Source organism: Acipenser ruthenus, chromosome 3 (genome assembly GCF_902713425.1).
Source record: "Acipenser ruthenus chromosome 3, fAciRut3.2 maternal haplotype, whole genome shotgun sequence".
Classification (NCBI taxonomy): Eukaryota; Metazoa; Chordata; class Actinopteri; order Acipenseriformes; family Acipenseridae; genus Acipenser; species Acipenser ruthenus.
The window spans coordinates 70,157,214-70,173,679 of NC_081191.1; the positions used below are offsets into that span (position 1 = coordinate 70,157,214).

The window sequence follows — 16,466 nt, forward strand, 5'->3', positions numbered from 1 at the left end:
AGCAGTGTGCTATTTTATGAAACCAAATCTCTTGAATCTTGGAAAGTGTGCTTGTGCCCTATAAATGTAGTGTCAACACTACAGTAGCCTTTGCAGCAAACGGGGCCCTGTATTTTATTTAGTGAGCTGAAGAAAACTCAGATCTTGTATTTTCAAGGGAGTACTGCGCCTTTGTTCCTGCATATAGAAACAAGGGCTGCATAAATATTCTGACAGGCAGGGAGAAGGCAATAGAGTTAAAACAGTGGTATGTGTGTATTTTAGGACAAAGATGGAGACAGGGCTGTGCACCACGCAGCTTTTGGCGATGAAGGGTCGGTTATTGAGGTTTTGCACAGAGGAGGTGCGGATCTGAATGCTCGAAACAAGCGCAGACAGACTCCTTTACACATTGCAGTAAATAAAGGTCATCTGCAAGTTGTTCAGACTTTACTGGACTTTGGCTGCCATCCCAGTCTTCAGGTAAAAAAATAATAATACTCCATAAGCCTGTTTTTATTTCATTTTAGATGCAATTACGCTTTCACACCATCACTGGATTTATAGAGGTTTATAAATGTTCTGTAGCATTTAGAAAACCCCTCATAAGTTGTTCAACAGACTCTGTAGATATGCTTTATGCTCTTCTAATATGCACATTTTTATACATGGCTTATTCTTGATATTTCCAGTGAAATATTAATTTCTGCCCTCCCCCCCCCCCCTCTTAATAATAAGTGCTTAAGGTTTCCCCTGTACAGGCTACTTTTTGTATTTCTAGTACATTTCAATGTGCCATTTGAAATAAAAATGATGTGCTGTCAAATGATGATGAAATGGCACTGCATTAAGATTCTGAATCCCCTTCAGAGTTTAATAGCAGTGAATAAGAAATTCATGCAGGATATATTTAATTCATACCACCCAAGCTGTTCTGGTTGGAAAGGCATTGAACATTACTGCTAAGGCAAGACCAACATTTTTTGTATTTCTGGTCATCCTGCTTCAACTTTTTTTTTCACTCTACACCCTCTGCTTCATTGTTGCTTGCTGAAAAGTTTTGTTTTGAAAGGGCACCTTTTTCCTAATTTTGCCCTGCTGTGGACAGTCCCCCTCCCCATTATAACTCCATTCTATTCTGGAACAAGACCAACTGTTCCACTGTTTTATAATCCTGAAGAAATACAGATGTGTGGCATCACACAGTTTTTATATCAAGCTTTTGTATTATTATTTTAACCCCTTCCTCTCCCCAGTGCTCAGTCACTTTGAAAGTCACTTTAGCCTGTGAACTGTAACAAAAAGGCCAGGCAACCTTTTATTTCCTTAGCACTAACCAATTCACTGATTGCATGGGATATTCAAGTATAATAATTGCTGTGCATTTTATATCTTATCAACATAGTCTTCTGATTTTTATATCACTGTGCATACTATGCTCTTAAGTACATTTTGTTTAAAAAAGAAAACTACACATGTATAAATTGTCAATTATATAGCCATGCTTTTTTTTAAATATATATAGCTGATGTAACTGCCTTTAGTATCCTTCTATATACCCTTTTCTTTAACATACAATACATGTATTTCCAGCTGTACGTTTCCTCACTTCTCTTCCAATCATTATCCACTTGTTGAAACAACTTGATCCTTTTGGGCAGGTGCCCAGATACCAGTGTATGAATTGAGCTGACATTACTGATCGAATAACATGTTTACTGTTGGGTAACAGCACTTTATATAGAGAGATCATGCTCATATTTTTGCTGTCGAGTTTCATAACTTTAAAACGTCACTTGTTTTTGCAACTCCCAATAATTCTACGCTCTGCATATTTGTATGTTTTATTGATCTATTTACATATGCAGATCAAGGCACGTTACTGGTGGATGTATTTGAGAGACAATTGTGATTTTTGGTAGTCGTGGATGTGTTAAACATGTATCTTTTCTTTTTATATACTGTTGGGGGTTATGTGATTACCCATACATTTGACTCGGTAATAAATAGAGGTACATTTAAGTTTGTATAAAATATAGGATGATTAAGAACAACCAGTTCGCACACTTTAATGATCCCTTTTTAAAAATGTTACTAAATTTACATTTTGAACATACCCCTATACACAAAGATAGTGAAAAATGGGAGAACACTTCACAATTCAGACCATGCATTAGTGCATTAAACATCTGACTGAAACAACATTATTTCTAAATCCAATGCTTGATGCTAAACTCGAGGCATGTATTTAATGATGTGCAGGACTCTGAAGGAGACACCCCTCTTCATGACGCGATCAGTAAGAAGCGGGATGATATGCTGTCTGTGCTTTTGGAGGCCGGGGCTGACGTCACCATCACAAACAACAATGGATTCAATGCTCTTCATCATGCTGCGCTACGAGGGAACCCCAGGTAGGAAGCCTGAACGTTTCCATCGTCTTCTCTTTCCGCTCGGGTGCTTTATGGAAACAAACCCCATAAAGCAACACCCTGGGAAAGAAAGGCAGGGGGGCAGTGCTCGTACACCACATGTGTCTTTAATGCTAAACTGAGTTGCACGGCAGAAGTTCGCACGTGTATTCTTTTATTTGGATGAGTACAGGTGAGTAATGATTAATATCTTTAGAACTTGCTGAGTGTTGCTTAGATGGTACTGACATTTGCCCATGGATTTATTTGCTATGTATCAACATGGCTGAAAGAACATTCAGAGATCAAATTGGTTTTAACAATCTTTTTGGTACTTTATTGAGAAATGGTGTCCTTGAACTTGAAGTCCACTAAAATGTAAGCAGGTATACTTTAATACAAAAAGTTTTGATGGTTAAAATACACAGTTTATTAGACATTCTTACTACGGTGTTGATTTCTTCAGGGTTATCCGTGGTATATGTACGGCAATTTTCGCATCTCTCTCCTACTCTTAGGTTTAATCCAAATGTCATGTTCATAAAACAATCAACCTTTGGACTAATTAATTATTGTATGTTTTGTCTCCTGTCAGCATGGTTTTTGCCATGTTGTAAAGAAATATTTTTTTTTAATCATTTTTATCCTATTGAAGTATCATTGTATCAAAATTATTCATCAGCATTACATGCGTCCAGTTGTGTGGTGCCTCATCTCATGACATCTAAGGTCATAAGAACACTGATCCATCCAATGCATGCTAAAGAAGGGGAGATGCACAGTTAGCAGTGGCAAAGTTTAGCCACCATAATGTCCTTGGTTTCATTCCATAAGTTGTATAAAAGTTGCATAAAAAATGTCCCCAGCCCCCAATGTTTTAAGTGTCTCATATTTACCCCGGACAATCCTACACAAGTAGTTTGTTGATGAATTGTATTAGACCCGCAATATTCAATTTGCATTGGGTTGATTGGTATAAATAAAATATATACTGTGTTCGGTTTGTAAAAAATAAAATCTTTCTGTAGTTTGACTGTGTTCAACTGTTGCTTCAGGCCGTTTACATTACAGCTAACAATACAAAGATATGTAGACTTCTGACTTCATTGAGGTTATTTGTGTTCAGGTGTTTATTTGATTTGAAATAGCTGTGGTTTTTACATTGATGGTCCCAAGGGCACTTTTTATGCCCACTGAGGCTATAGCTTGTAATTTACTGTCAAGCAGCCTTTGAAAACAACATTATCTATACCGAGCACTATGTTATTAACCAAGTATATTATGCACATGATACATCTGCATACACAGGGAGCCTATGCAGTGATTAATTGTGTGTGGATTAATATGTACGCAAGCATTTGGTCCAGTGATGTTCTTTTGCTGTTGGCTAGTAGAATTGACTTTTTTGTTCTGGTTGTGTAATGTTAGCACCCTTGCTGTGCACAAGACGGCAGACATGCATTTTTAAATAGAGAGAGGAATAATATGTCACTTGGTGATCTTTTGCAGCCACACATAGCAAATGGGGATTGCAGTCTGGCTTCCAAGTAATACTAGCAGCTCCAGGCAACACTTCCAGAGCTGAGCTAAATTCTTAAATTCTTACAATGCAAACTGTAAAGCACAGTGATCAATATATAGCATTCTCATGAAAACCTCTTTTCCCAGTTGTCGTGTAGATTTGCCTTGTGCAGCAATGTAATATATGTCTCTGTTCACAGCTTTTACGTGACGATCTCAAACTATTGATTTCATTTCACCTCGCAAAGTACAAAAAAAAAAACCTGAACATTTGCTGTTTTTGTTTTAGAAAAATAGACGCTGAGATTTTTGCCAACAAACCTAATTCTACATATATTGTTGTAAAGCCGTTACTGTACAGTATTACATATGTCTTTGGTATGGTGGTGCAGATTTAATGTGTTTATGGTCATTCTTAAGAAATGGATTAAATGATGCTTTTTTAAATGTTGTTTTTTTTTTGTGGGAGGGATGGAAAACCTCTCAGGCTGTGTGGTGGATGATCTGTTTTCCAGGAGAGAATACAAAATCAAATGAACACCCAGAATGTGTTGCCATTATTATTGAGGTCGAGAATGGTTTCAGTGGAATTGCCGCAGGCATGGGTAAATTATTTGGAATGGTTTTGCCTGTTTTTTAAACCACTTTCTTCAGTGCTAGGTGGCAGGAAGCAATAGATGACGGCCATGCAGACACATCCTCTGGAAATGGCTTTGTTTCTTTTTCCCTGTTGCACTTAAACATGTTAGTTTATTTTTGACAGGAAAAGGAGCAACACTCTGCTATCTTTTAAGAAAAAAATTGATCAATTATTTAAAGAACAAGTGCACCATATACAAATTTATATAGATTTCAGTTCATATGAACAGGGCTTTTTTTTTTAGATAGTGCACAGGTACTGATGGAATTGCTATGTTTCTCCTACTTTGTTCCATTTAATGTTACAGGGCACCAGGTAAGAAATGTAACGCATTGCTGTCTGATCTTCTGTTATGTGCAGGTTAATGGAAGCAAGCAGTGATTTGTGTACTAAGTGCCGTGTAAAACTACATCTGGTTTCCATCTGTTTGTTGTGGCATTGTTTGAAAGAAAGTTGGGCACTGAGAACACGTGAAATTAATGTTGTTGTTGTTGTCACCGCTTGCTTGTGCAGTAAACACTTTTAGATCTATCCTATTCTATTATTTGCTTTGGGACACACTTCGATTACACATGTTAACTGTTTCTCTGACCAAATATTTCTTTTGACAAAATAATTTTATGATTTAGCTCCCATCTATTCAAAACCTTGTTTTAAATGCCCCTTGTGCATGCTGTAACACCACCAACAACCTTGCCTTCATTTGTAACTGTTCATAAGTGTTTTCCAATATTAAATGTCAGATCAACTATAAAGCCTATTAAATATGACACTAGATTTAATTTGAGTATTTTTATTTTTAATGCAGTCATATAATACTGAACATAGAACAATGCATTATTAACCAGCACCGTTGATGCAGAGCTATCTGCAAGCTGAAAAAAAAAAAAAAACATACATCTTCACAGAGCCAAAACAGATAGTACAAAGAAATTGACAGTAGTAATAAGGGGAAGGTAAGCTAAAAATGCAGTTACAGAGACTGATCTGTGTTTTGTACCTGTGGGGAGAACCAATGACAAATTTAAGCCAAAACTTTCCCCACCTATTTGATGATTTCTGTCCTGTAGTGATCAATGCATAGCTACAGCTGGTTGAAGGGGACCAAATCCATTGAAGAGGTGATTTGGTTCCATTTTACCAGCTTTAGCAAAGCATTGGAAGGTAGATTTGAACCCCAGTGTTATAAAGGAAGCAAAAAAAGCACATGTTGATGCTATAAGTGTCCAGTGTTCTTTGTCTGTCGTGGGTATGGCACATAGTGATGCCGAGAGAGCACTGGAAAAGTATCATTTCATCAATCCCAACTTCTTAAAGTGCATTTTAATGCTTCAGAAACAGATCTGCAGAAAAGTATACTATGCAGGTGGAAAGGCTCCTTTTTTTATTGTCTTTTGACTTTTTTGCTAGAAAAACAGAAATGTCAAAGTAAAATGTTACAAACAGTAATGTGCAAATCACACTTCAGCGGAATGTGTTCTGGTAATGTAGCAGTTACTTGATCCTGATGGATAGTTCCACACACACTGTGTGCTGATTCCAGGTCACAAAGTCAGATTTGCTTATGAGTAACAATTTCCTGACTACAGGTTTTGTGTGATGCCTTGGGTGTGGTCGTTCATTCTGTAAGAATGCTTGGATTCATTAATTAGTTCATTGTTTTGAGCGATAGCCTAATATTAGTGCTTAATTATGGCAGCATTGGTTATTAAAACAGGAATTAGGTCCCCCTAGCATCTTAAAGACTATTGCCTAGAAGATGAATTAAAATGCATTTGCAGCCTATAAGGCAGTTTTTTTAGTAGGTTTCAAACTGAGAGGCCTAAAAGCATGATCTTGTAGACTACATGTTTTAAGAAAATGACATGGTAGTAAATGATCATTTAGGAAGTGCTTTCTTTCACTTGCCTCTCCTATGTTGGGGGAGGGGGAGGGGGAGGGGGGGGGGGGGGGGGTGATAACAGCCAAGGTCAAGCACTAGTTGTCTACTGCTAGTTGTAGTTGAACCTAAAACAAGCTAACTGTTCACCTGTGTTATGATGAGGTACAGTATACGGAAGGCTGTTCTTTACACTGCCTGGACCAGGGCAAAGGCAACAGAAGCAGGTGCAGCTCAATTTGGACTTTACCAGTGAAGCGTCTATAAAACCAACTCTATTTATGTGCCCCCATTCCTCCCTCCTGTGCTGGTGCTCTAGTACACTTCCAGCTGCTCAAGTGTGCTTTTGGATGGCTCCCCTGTTTCATACATTGGCCATATCAGGGCAAGAGAAGTCAATGGAAAAAAAAGCAGTACAGCATTTGATAATGTCAGCATCTGTTCTCTGTGTCAGTCAGCCGCTTGGAAATGTCTGAGTTACATCGGTGTCAGCACATGCCCAGGGTTCACTGTGTTCTCAGTAATATAAACAAGGGGCAAAAAATAGAAAAGAAGCAGCTGATGCCAGTGATGGATATGGCATTTCAGAGAGCTTGAGCGGCCATGCCTGTGTTATCGGTGATAGTTTAATGTAAAGCAATCATGTAGTGATGAGCAGTTGTCCCTGTCTGATGATGGCTCTTTCAGCTATAAAAATGTGCACTGTCATTTCTTTCCAAAACATATTCAGCCTTGTCAGCGTAGCTGTGTAATGGTATGAATTACTTTTTTCGACTTTTCAAGTATCTTTCAGTATTATTGCTTTTCATGCTCTGTGGCTGTGCAGCACGACATGCATCAACTAAGGATTTTATGTTTACTTTAACTGACTTGCTTATGGCTCAGAACAAGCTGAATAAAATCATGCAGGTAGCAATGTGATCAAGCCATACAAAGCAGCTCCACTGTGTGAACTATTTTAAGCTTATTTTTTTTACTTTTCTTTTGTCTTTATGATTGTTAAGTATAAAGTTGCATTTTGACAGATTTAATTTTGAAGAGAATATATACTTTGTGATCTACTTTTTCTACAAAGACAGACAGGAGAAGGTGCAATTCATTTACAAGACCTATTTGAAAATTGGTGTCAAGGGTAGCCAAAGTGAGAGGCATCATGTCAGTGGGGCCCCTAGTGCTACAAAGTTTGACAGCTGGGGTGTGGACTGACTGAGGCACTGGGGAGGAGGAGTGACTTGCCCAAGGTCATATACAATGGCAGTGTTGTGGTTTGCCTTCATTGTTCAGTTCAGTTTAATTGCTGTGTTTTGTACAACGTGCAAGAAAAAAAAAGCATTTAGATGGGTGCAGCAATCCATCATTGCATCCTTTATTTTATGAAGCTGTCGACAATGGAAATCAGCTGACTGGCAGACACAATCCAGAAATCTCTGCATTGTCACTTTCCATGCACTAATCTGACTGCACTTCACTTCAGCAAATCATTTGTCAAAGCAAACATTAACAATGGGGTGGAGGGGAGAGGAGCAGGCATAGCAAAAAAAAACACGGATTACTTGTCATGCTTCTATTTATGCAAAAAAAGAGCTGTTGCCTTTCATAATGGTTTACCACAAATCGGTGTTCTACCAAATGCAGTGTGTGTGTGTAATATAAATGTTGAATTTAAAGTGACAGTCTTTTATTATACATATCTGTAGTTTTACACAGCATCACTGACATGCTTAGGGAAGAGTAACTTCTGCTTTAGAAGAAAGAGTAGGACTCGTTTTAACTCGGTCTGTCACCATGCTCAAAATAGAACTGGCAGCACTCGTTTAGAGTTTTTACTGGTGCAGTCAGTTAATCAAGACTTGTACACCTCTGCATGCCCTCAAAATACCTCCAGAACCGAATATAGTATTAAAGTAAAGCAGAAAAAAATGTAACCGTTACTTACTGTTCATCGCAGAACTGTTATTAAATTAATTATCTTGCTGTAACCCATCACATGCCTAACTAACTGCCTCCTAAAGTTCAAAGGCAAAACAAAACTGCAGTTCAGAGATCCATAATTCTTGTTTTGTTGCTCAGTGCCCCACCAAAAATACATACTTCTTTACATTCCATAACTTTTGTATGTTCATATGGGTACATAAAGAAGTATGTACCCCGGGCAGGCAGAATGCTGGTATCCGTGCTGAGAATGCTTCACAATATCCCATCTATTTCACCTAAGCTTTATGTGGTGGTTAAAGTACATAATAAAATTAAAATAATAGCATAATAATTTGCTTTGCAAGTCTACACAGCATGGCATGACCTGGCATTAAAACACAAGTGCAGTGTTGGTTATATTAACATAAGGTGACTTTCAAGGAAAAGCATGTCCTCAAGGGGTTTTTCCACCAACCTGAACTAAACATTCCTTGCCTCGCATATGCATGAAATCTTTTACAATCCGTACCGTACAGTGTCTCCTGATGACCCCGTCTGTCCTCCAGAGAGCTGGGAAAAAAAATTGTATTAAAAAAAAAAAAGAAAAAAAGCCAAGTATTTGTTGAGCAGGGTTAGATCGTCCTTGCAGGATTTTTTTTTTTCTGTTCATTTTTTATCTTCTTTGTAACTGCCTGAATGGTGACTTGCTTGCTGTCTTGCCCCCTCCCTTAGTCTTGTCCATTACAAACTTGATTGCAGTGTCCTGGGAATTGGGGAGTTCTTCAAGCCAAATGGCTTCATCAACACATCCCTTTTTTTAACTCTATCCCTCCCCCTCTCTCCTTCCTCTGCATCTGCCTCCCGGTGCACGGCCCGTGGTTTTAACCACCTCCCCGACAATCTGTTAAAACGGTGCTGATGTTTGTAAAGGGGGTGATCCTGCTGGAACAGGAAGCTATTGTGACCAGAATTTTGGCTATAGGCAGGCCAGAGGTCACATGTAAGAGCTAATGCTCATTCAGCACTTCTGGAATGGCGTTCTACTTATTTTTTTTTATTTATTTTTTTTCCCCCCAACCACTCACCTGCTTCTGTTTATTCCAAGGACATCAGTCTATTCCAGGCTCAACAGATCAATACCCATTTGCATAGGAATGTGAAATGTTCAGCAGGTTGCTAATGAATTTTTACCCTCTCCTCACATTCCACAAATAAATACTGCCCCAGAGGCTCTGAACCAACTGAGGAACCATAGAGCAGTAAAAAAAGTTATATTGTAAGCAGTTGCAAAGATTAATATGCTTCGAGAGTCCGGTTTCTTTGGATGTAAAATACAAAAGCGATGGAAGAAAAAGGTTGATAGTTGGTTGGTCATTGTTTTGCAATGGGTGTGAAAAATAAAACAATGGAAAATGTTTGGGGGAAGGGGGGTGCTTTAGTTAGAAGTATGACGTCCCATTTAGGAAATTTCACAGTCTGCCGATAGAAAGGGGGAGAGCAGCGAGAGCAAAATTCCTGCAGCTCATGATAAAAAGCTAGTGCAGCTGATCAAGAACAAATCAGAGGATAGCTGGAGAATTACACAGCAGCAGCAGGAGAAACAGCAATGCAGCATTACGATTACAGCATGCAGACTGTGGAGGAAAAACTGGGTTACTATCCTGAGCATTTTGGGTTAAGGCTATGACTCGCATCTAGAAACAATCATTCAGCTAAACACTACTCCCCTCCCACCCCCCCCCCAAAAAAATAAAAAAAATAAAAGCTAGCTATTATTTTTTTGTTCTACCTCACAGTACTGTCATTGAATCCTTAACATCAGCGTCAAGATCTTCTCTCAACAGCAGTCGCCTAGCTGGAATTAAAGTGATCAGCCTTTATCACTGAACTTTCAATAGGAACGCAACTTTGACAAAAATAAAGAGAGAAAGCCATAATAGGTCTTGCCAAATTGCTAAACAATCATATTTCAACATGGAAGCAACCGTACAGTACATGGAGCATACTTGTTCATAATTCTGACAGAGGCGGCAAACCAATTCCACGATTCGAGAAGGTAAAGTTAATGAGCCTATCATTAGACAGCAAGTCAACAACAACAGCTAATAAGCCAAGCAATTCATTGCAGCAGTACATTCCAGGTCAGCCTGTGGGGTTGCAACAATTCTTTTCATTTTCTTTCTTTTTTTTTTTCTTTTGGAAGCGCTACCAACTTTTTTTTTTTCTTGAAAAAGGTATCCCTGGAACTTCTCCTCTATTAAAGAAGGGTGTAAATTCCTCCGACACATTTACGTACAAGCAGGTCATGCAGTTCATCACCGACAGCTTCCAGAAAGAAAAGTCAAGGTAATCGCAGGCCCTTCCGAGCATTAGTGTATATTACCTGTCCGGTTAGTATCATGCAGCTTTTGCAGTTAGAACAGAGCTAGTGACCTACAGAAAGATACATCTGCAGCAGCCATCACATCCAGAGTGCACGCTCTACTCGCTGAATCAGCTTCTCTGAGCGGGGGAGGGGGAGTGGGGGTGGGCTGCTGGAGGGGGAAAGCACAGTTATGCCTTACCTTTTAGGAGGAGGGAAAAAAGAAAAGCACATTTCATACCAAAGCATGTTGCAAAAAAAAAAAAAAAAAAAATCAACACGCAAAAAAACATATGTATATGATGATTTCTTTTCCCAATTGCTACTGTGTCAAAGTGTTAATTTAATGGGTTTTTTCCCCTTTTACCTGCACCTGTTCTTGTACGTTATGTGAGCACCTTCATATGGATGCATTGCTGGAAGCACTTTTGCACAGTAGCAGGAATGTCTCCTGTGCTGTTTGTTTAGGTTGCTTAGCATAAGCTGTAGAGCTGTAGGTTTTTTTGCCATTTATAACGGTTTGATAGAGAGTTCCGTTGCATAGCTCAGGATGAAAAGTTGAGACACAAAAGGAAGAAAAAGCTGATAGGAACAGCAAGAGCAAAAAAAAAAAACATCTTCTGTTTGTTCTCTTTTTTAATCAGTGCGTCATCTTGTGCCTTTTATTTAGTTAGTTTGTTGGTTTTTGTTTCTTTTTTTTTGATTTTGTTAAAAAATAAAAAGCAGCGTCAACCATCTGTGAGGAGGGAGTATCTTCCCAGTCTGCAGGGGTCATGTCTCCTGGAGGGGGGAGGAGGTCAACAGGGGGGATCCCACATGCGCCGCAGAGAGAGAGAGAGAGAATAAGAGAGAGAGGCCGGCTGGCATTTCACACTCAGAGGCCACAAGCTAAACTGTTAGAGCTTTATAGGCAGCTAAGCATTTGAAACATGCACTCTCAGGCAGAGCAGCCTCTCCAGTGTCTCTCCTCCCTGACCATATTTAGTCAACCATAGCAAAAAATAGTCTCTCAGCTGTCAACTGTCGATCCAAGACCAGGGGGGAGCCTCCATCCCGCTCTCCACCTATTGATTGCTCATCCTGCAGTGAGCCCCGGCACGGCTCTTGCCATTCGCCGGGCTATTTTTAGCACAGCCAAATAAAGTGGTGTCTCATGTTTCCACTTAAATTTCCTGGTTTTTTTTTTTTTGTTTTTTTTTTCTTTATATTTTTTTCTCGTGTCCTTCTTAACACTGAGATTGCCCTGCACATGGTGGAGCCCGTTGCAGCTGACACTATACTTAGAAACACTGCGGCGAGAGAAAGAGAAAAAAAAAAGCTGCCAGTAGTGGAGCAGTCTGTAGGGGAATATGGAGCAATAAATATCCCTGTACTGCTATAGAAGACTCTAACCTGATTTCTTGATCGCTGAAAAGTGCCGTGATAATAATACATTTGCTTAAGCCCCTCTTCTTCCTCCCTCAGGCAAGCAGTCGAGCAGTTAGAAATTTATATCCAGTTGTAAGAGTGAGAGTGTGTGGTGTGTGTTTTTTTTTTTTTTTTTTTAATATATATATATATATTTCCTTCCCCACTGTTTTCCTGTTGGTGAATGAATTTTTCAGAAGTATTTTTTTTTTCTGCTTCCTTTTTGTCCGCAGCCTCCGGATTGCATGCGGCGTTCTTTTTTTTTTTAGTGTGCAGGAATTGTTTGCCGTATTACATTTCCCAAGGGAATGCTGCGGTTTCTGCTGCTGCTTCTTTTTTTTCTTTTTTTTTTTTTTCCTCAAAGCTTTCATTAATCTTCAGATGGCATCTTGTACCATGCACTGGCTTTCTGAGGCATGGAAATTGAAATGTATATTTAATTATGAAGTCTAGTTTCAAAGTAAATAGCGCAGCTTAGCTTAAAATGTAATTCAGTGACTCTGCGAGTCTATGTCCTCAGCAGCACTTAAGTAACAATATGCTTTTCTGGTACAGTTACGTTGATGGAGGAGACTTTTATAAAGTAATATTTGTATGCAGTTTGTGTTCCTTTTAAATAACAAGATTGGAATCCCCTTTCTTTTTCCCTTTTATTTCCTTGTTCCCATTTTAACTTCCAGCTGTATTGTGTGCAGTTTTGTTGTATTTTAGTTGTAACTTATGCAGCGTACCTGGTTACTGATTAAACAGATTTTCTATATCGATTTGCATTTTTCCTAATAATGTCAATTCAGTTTTGTGAGTTAGGAGCACCGGTGTTAATGTGATCACAACAACTGGATATATACATAGGGATCAAGTCCCTTCTCTTTGTGCCATTAATACTTAGTAACTGTGATGCTCCTGATTTCTGAAATTAAGAATTTCTTTAATTCACTATTGTCAAGTTGATAGTTAAATTCGGAGGGCTATGTTGTGCAGAGGGTTGCCAATGGCATCACTCGCTGACCTCTTGCCTCGCAGTCCCTGAGTGCAAATCAATGTAAACCAAGGTTAATAAAAATGCCAGATGGCTTTGAGGGACTAGTATGGAACGACTTCAGAAAATGCCACTCTGTGTGTTTCACACTTTATATATTGCCATTTGAGCATGTTAAATGTATTCTTTGTGAACTTTTTAAAAACATGCACCCTTATATTTAGCAACTAAAACACCTTTTATCGCTGCCACAGTATATGAATGCCTGCTGGTGTGCCGTGGTAACAATTGCAACTTTCCATCGTTCTGTTCAAATCTCTATACAAGCATATTACAACCAAATAATGTGATAAATATGAACATCATCTAATAGATCTAGTGAAAATGGTTTTAAAACTGTCAAATCCGTATCCATTAAATGTATATATAACAAACCAAGGATGGAAATAAGACTCAACTTGTTACCTATACACTGGGGCTAATCAAGCTCCTAGTGGAACTTGGAATAGGACTTTATTCCATCTCTGTAGACTAGACTATTTTGTAATACATTTGATTTTATGTTTGTTTAAGTAGGGTTTTATTTCAGAACAGGCCTCAAAAAGCAAAAACACACAAATTCTCCATTACTGAGCTAACCGTACCTTGATTTTCAGATATGCTTCTGTATAACTGTGTGTGCTTCGGACCAAATGCTTTGTTGATTATACGCTGCATTGACCTTTGTTTATAACATCTTTGGGCATTGGGAGATCATTCATTTTGGTGCCCATGACAAAGCCTTCAGCATTTTAAATGAAGATTGAACTTTTTATCCCAGCAGGGGAATGTAATATTAAGGTCAGCAATAGGTTGCCACAGTGCGGGATAACGTGTCATTGCTTGCCAACCCTATAGACGTCCTATAATATTTTACAGAATCCATTTAATTTAGTGGGTTACTGATAAATTCGTCCTATCCTAGCAATGACGGTGAAAATATGAATACAGTAAAAATGTAGGTGTGTGGGTATCTGGTACTGACACCAAAGGAAATCGATTTGACTTCCAGAGCCAGCGTTCATCTGTTTTGAGCTCAACATGATGTAAATATTTCCACTGAGATGATCTCTGATTTAAGTTGTTTGTATCTGGTTGTGTGTTTCACACATTCACAGTGGTGTTTCTCCAGTAATTGCATTTGTTGTACATCTGTATTAAGATGAGCAGTGGAATGGCAAAGTATGTTACGCAGCGGCTGATCCCATCAAGCAGTATCCAAAGGGAGTATTACATGTAGTGTTTGTTAGCTGATATACTTCAAGGGGACCACACTCCTTGCCCTTTTCCAAAGCAGTAGCAAGTAAAGTTTACTTGCTTGTTGCATTACACCAGCGAAGCTATAATCTCATCTGTAAGTAGATGAAACTATATTATATGAATTATAAGCGTGCTCTCTGACCTCTCAAGTTGAGAGTTGCTTTCCATGCATTCTACGAGGTACAGCCTGCAATGCTGAGGATGCTAAATCTGTTTTTCTGGTATCTGACTCACTAGTGATCAATACACTATGTGTTGTCAAAGTTATTTCAAAGTGATGCAGAAAGAAGTGTATGCTGGTAGGTGATCGCATTTTAACAAAATGTAATCTTCATTTAGCTATATAAAATCATCTCTTTTTTTTAAATTTTTTTATATAGAATGACAAATGTAACATATTAACCTGTGACAGAGATCGAATGATTCTTGGTGTTGGATTTCCCTCCCGACCTGCAAGGGTGCTGTGTAAAGGGAACAGAGTATCCTAGACTAAATGGCATGACAGTTTATTCTCTGGGTTAGGTGGAAGTTGGCCATCTAGGAAGGGGGCGGAGCTACGGTACACAAACTCAATGACCTGGACAGGAAACAGCGTGGCAGTCCGTGGATTGGAGGAGCGGATGCGCTCCTTAACCAAGGGGTCATGAGTGAGGGTATAAAAAGGGGATGTAGTAAAGTGATCTGTTCCTTTTGTAAATGGTTAGAGAAAACCTAAAAGGAGAAAGGTGAAAAACGTGAGTTGTTTGTTTTGTTGTTTAGACTACTAACATGATCCGGAGCTGTAGCCAAAGGCCAGCACCAAACCGGACACCAGCACTTCCCTTGTTTCATGGAGAACTGTATTTGCACCATGAGCACTAATTCACTCTCTAAAGAACCTGTGTATGTGTTTTGTGTTACGTGTGGGTGTATAAAGGACGGGACTATTGGTTACGGGTCAAACCCGGGGATTATAAATAGTGATACATGCCGCTGTATCACTTTACATCATTATTGTTTACTGTTATTTTGCTGTCCAGGTTTTGGAAAAAATACAACCAATAAACACCATTGTACCTGGATATTGTTGTCTGTCTGTTTCTTCTGCACTGCTGTATTGCCTTCACCTGCACACACTTACCCACTTTGCCACATAACCCCAAAGAGGAAGGAATTGGTTGCTGAGTGTATGACTCGGAGGATTCCTGGGGCCGGTTGTACTAAAGGGATCCGATCCCGGATCCGGGCTCAGATGTTGATCTTGATCCTAGTTGCGTTGTACTAAACAGATCAGTGCTCAATCTGAGCTCAAACCTGATCTTGCTTTTGAGCAGGATCGGAACTTGATCCTACTTTTGAAAAATTGAGGAACTAAACATAGATTGAAATGGAGATGATTTAACATTTTAGAAAACATTAAGCAACAATTATTATTTATTTGTTTATTTAGCAGACACCTTTATCCAAGGCGACTTACAGAGACTAGGGTGTGTGAACTATGCATCAGCTGCAGAGTCACTTACAACTGCGTCTCACCTGAAAGACGGAGCACAAAGAGGTTAAGTGACTTGCTCAGGGTCACACAATGAGTCAGTGGCTGAGGCGGGATTTGAACCGGGGACCTCCTGGTTACAATCACTTTTCTTTAACCACTGGACCACACAGCCGCCTTAAAGATTTAAACAATGCATTTAAAAGAGCTGTAACAGTACTGTATTAAGATAATATCAATTAGAAAGAAAAAAAAAAACAATACTAGTTTAGTTCTGTTTAGCTATATCTAACATTTCTGTTTTCACCGTATAGCTGCAGAAAAAAATAGACCTGACTGCGTAATGAGGTTTCATAAATATTGTTTCTACGTTTTCTGTGTTGACAAAGTCATACTGGCGTTCTCATGTTATCGATTACAATTAAATCAATAATTGGATTTAATGTTGTTTTTTTTAAATGCATATCATTCCCCCCCCCCCCCCCCCCATTCCTTTTTTCTCAATAACTTAAGCTTACCTTTTCACAGCCTCAATCTCCCCCTGTCCACGACATTTTCCAGTTGCAGCTGTCTGTCAGCACTTGATTACATTTGCTCAAAATGT

The 16,466-nt window shown here is 38.9% G+C and overlaps 1 protein-coding gene across 2 annotated transcripts in view; it reads left to right on the forward strand.

Moving 5' to 3' along the window:
• The window catches only part of LOC117394387 (E3 ubiquitin-protein ligase mib1), a 111,507-nt gene that overhangs the window by 36,525 nt on the left and 58,516 nt on the right, over window positions 1-16,466 (forward strand). For both annotated transcript variants that reach the window (XM_059015724.1, XM_059015731.1), the window contains exons 11-12: window positions 265-462; window positions 2,242-2,393. In XM_059015724.1, coding sequence (XP_058871707.1) covers window positions 265-462; window positions 2,242-2,393 — 350 coding nt within the window. The remainder of the gene's footprint in view (window positions 1-264; window positions 463-2,241; window positions 2,394-16,466) is intronic.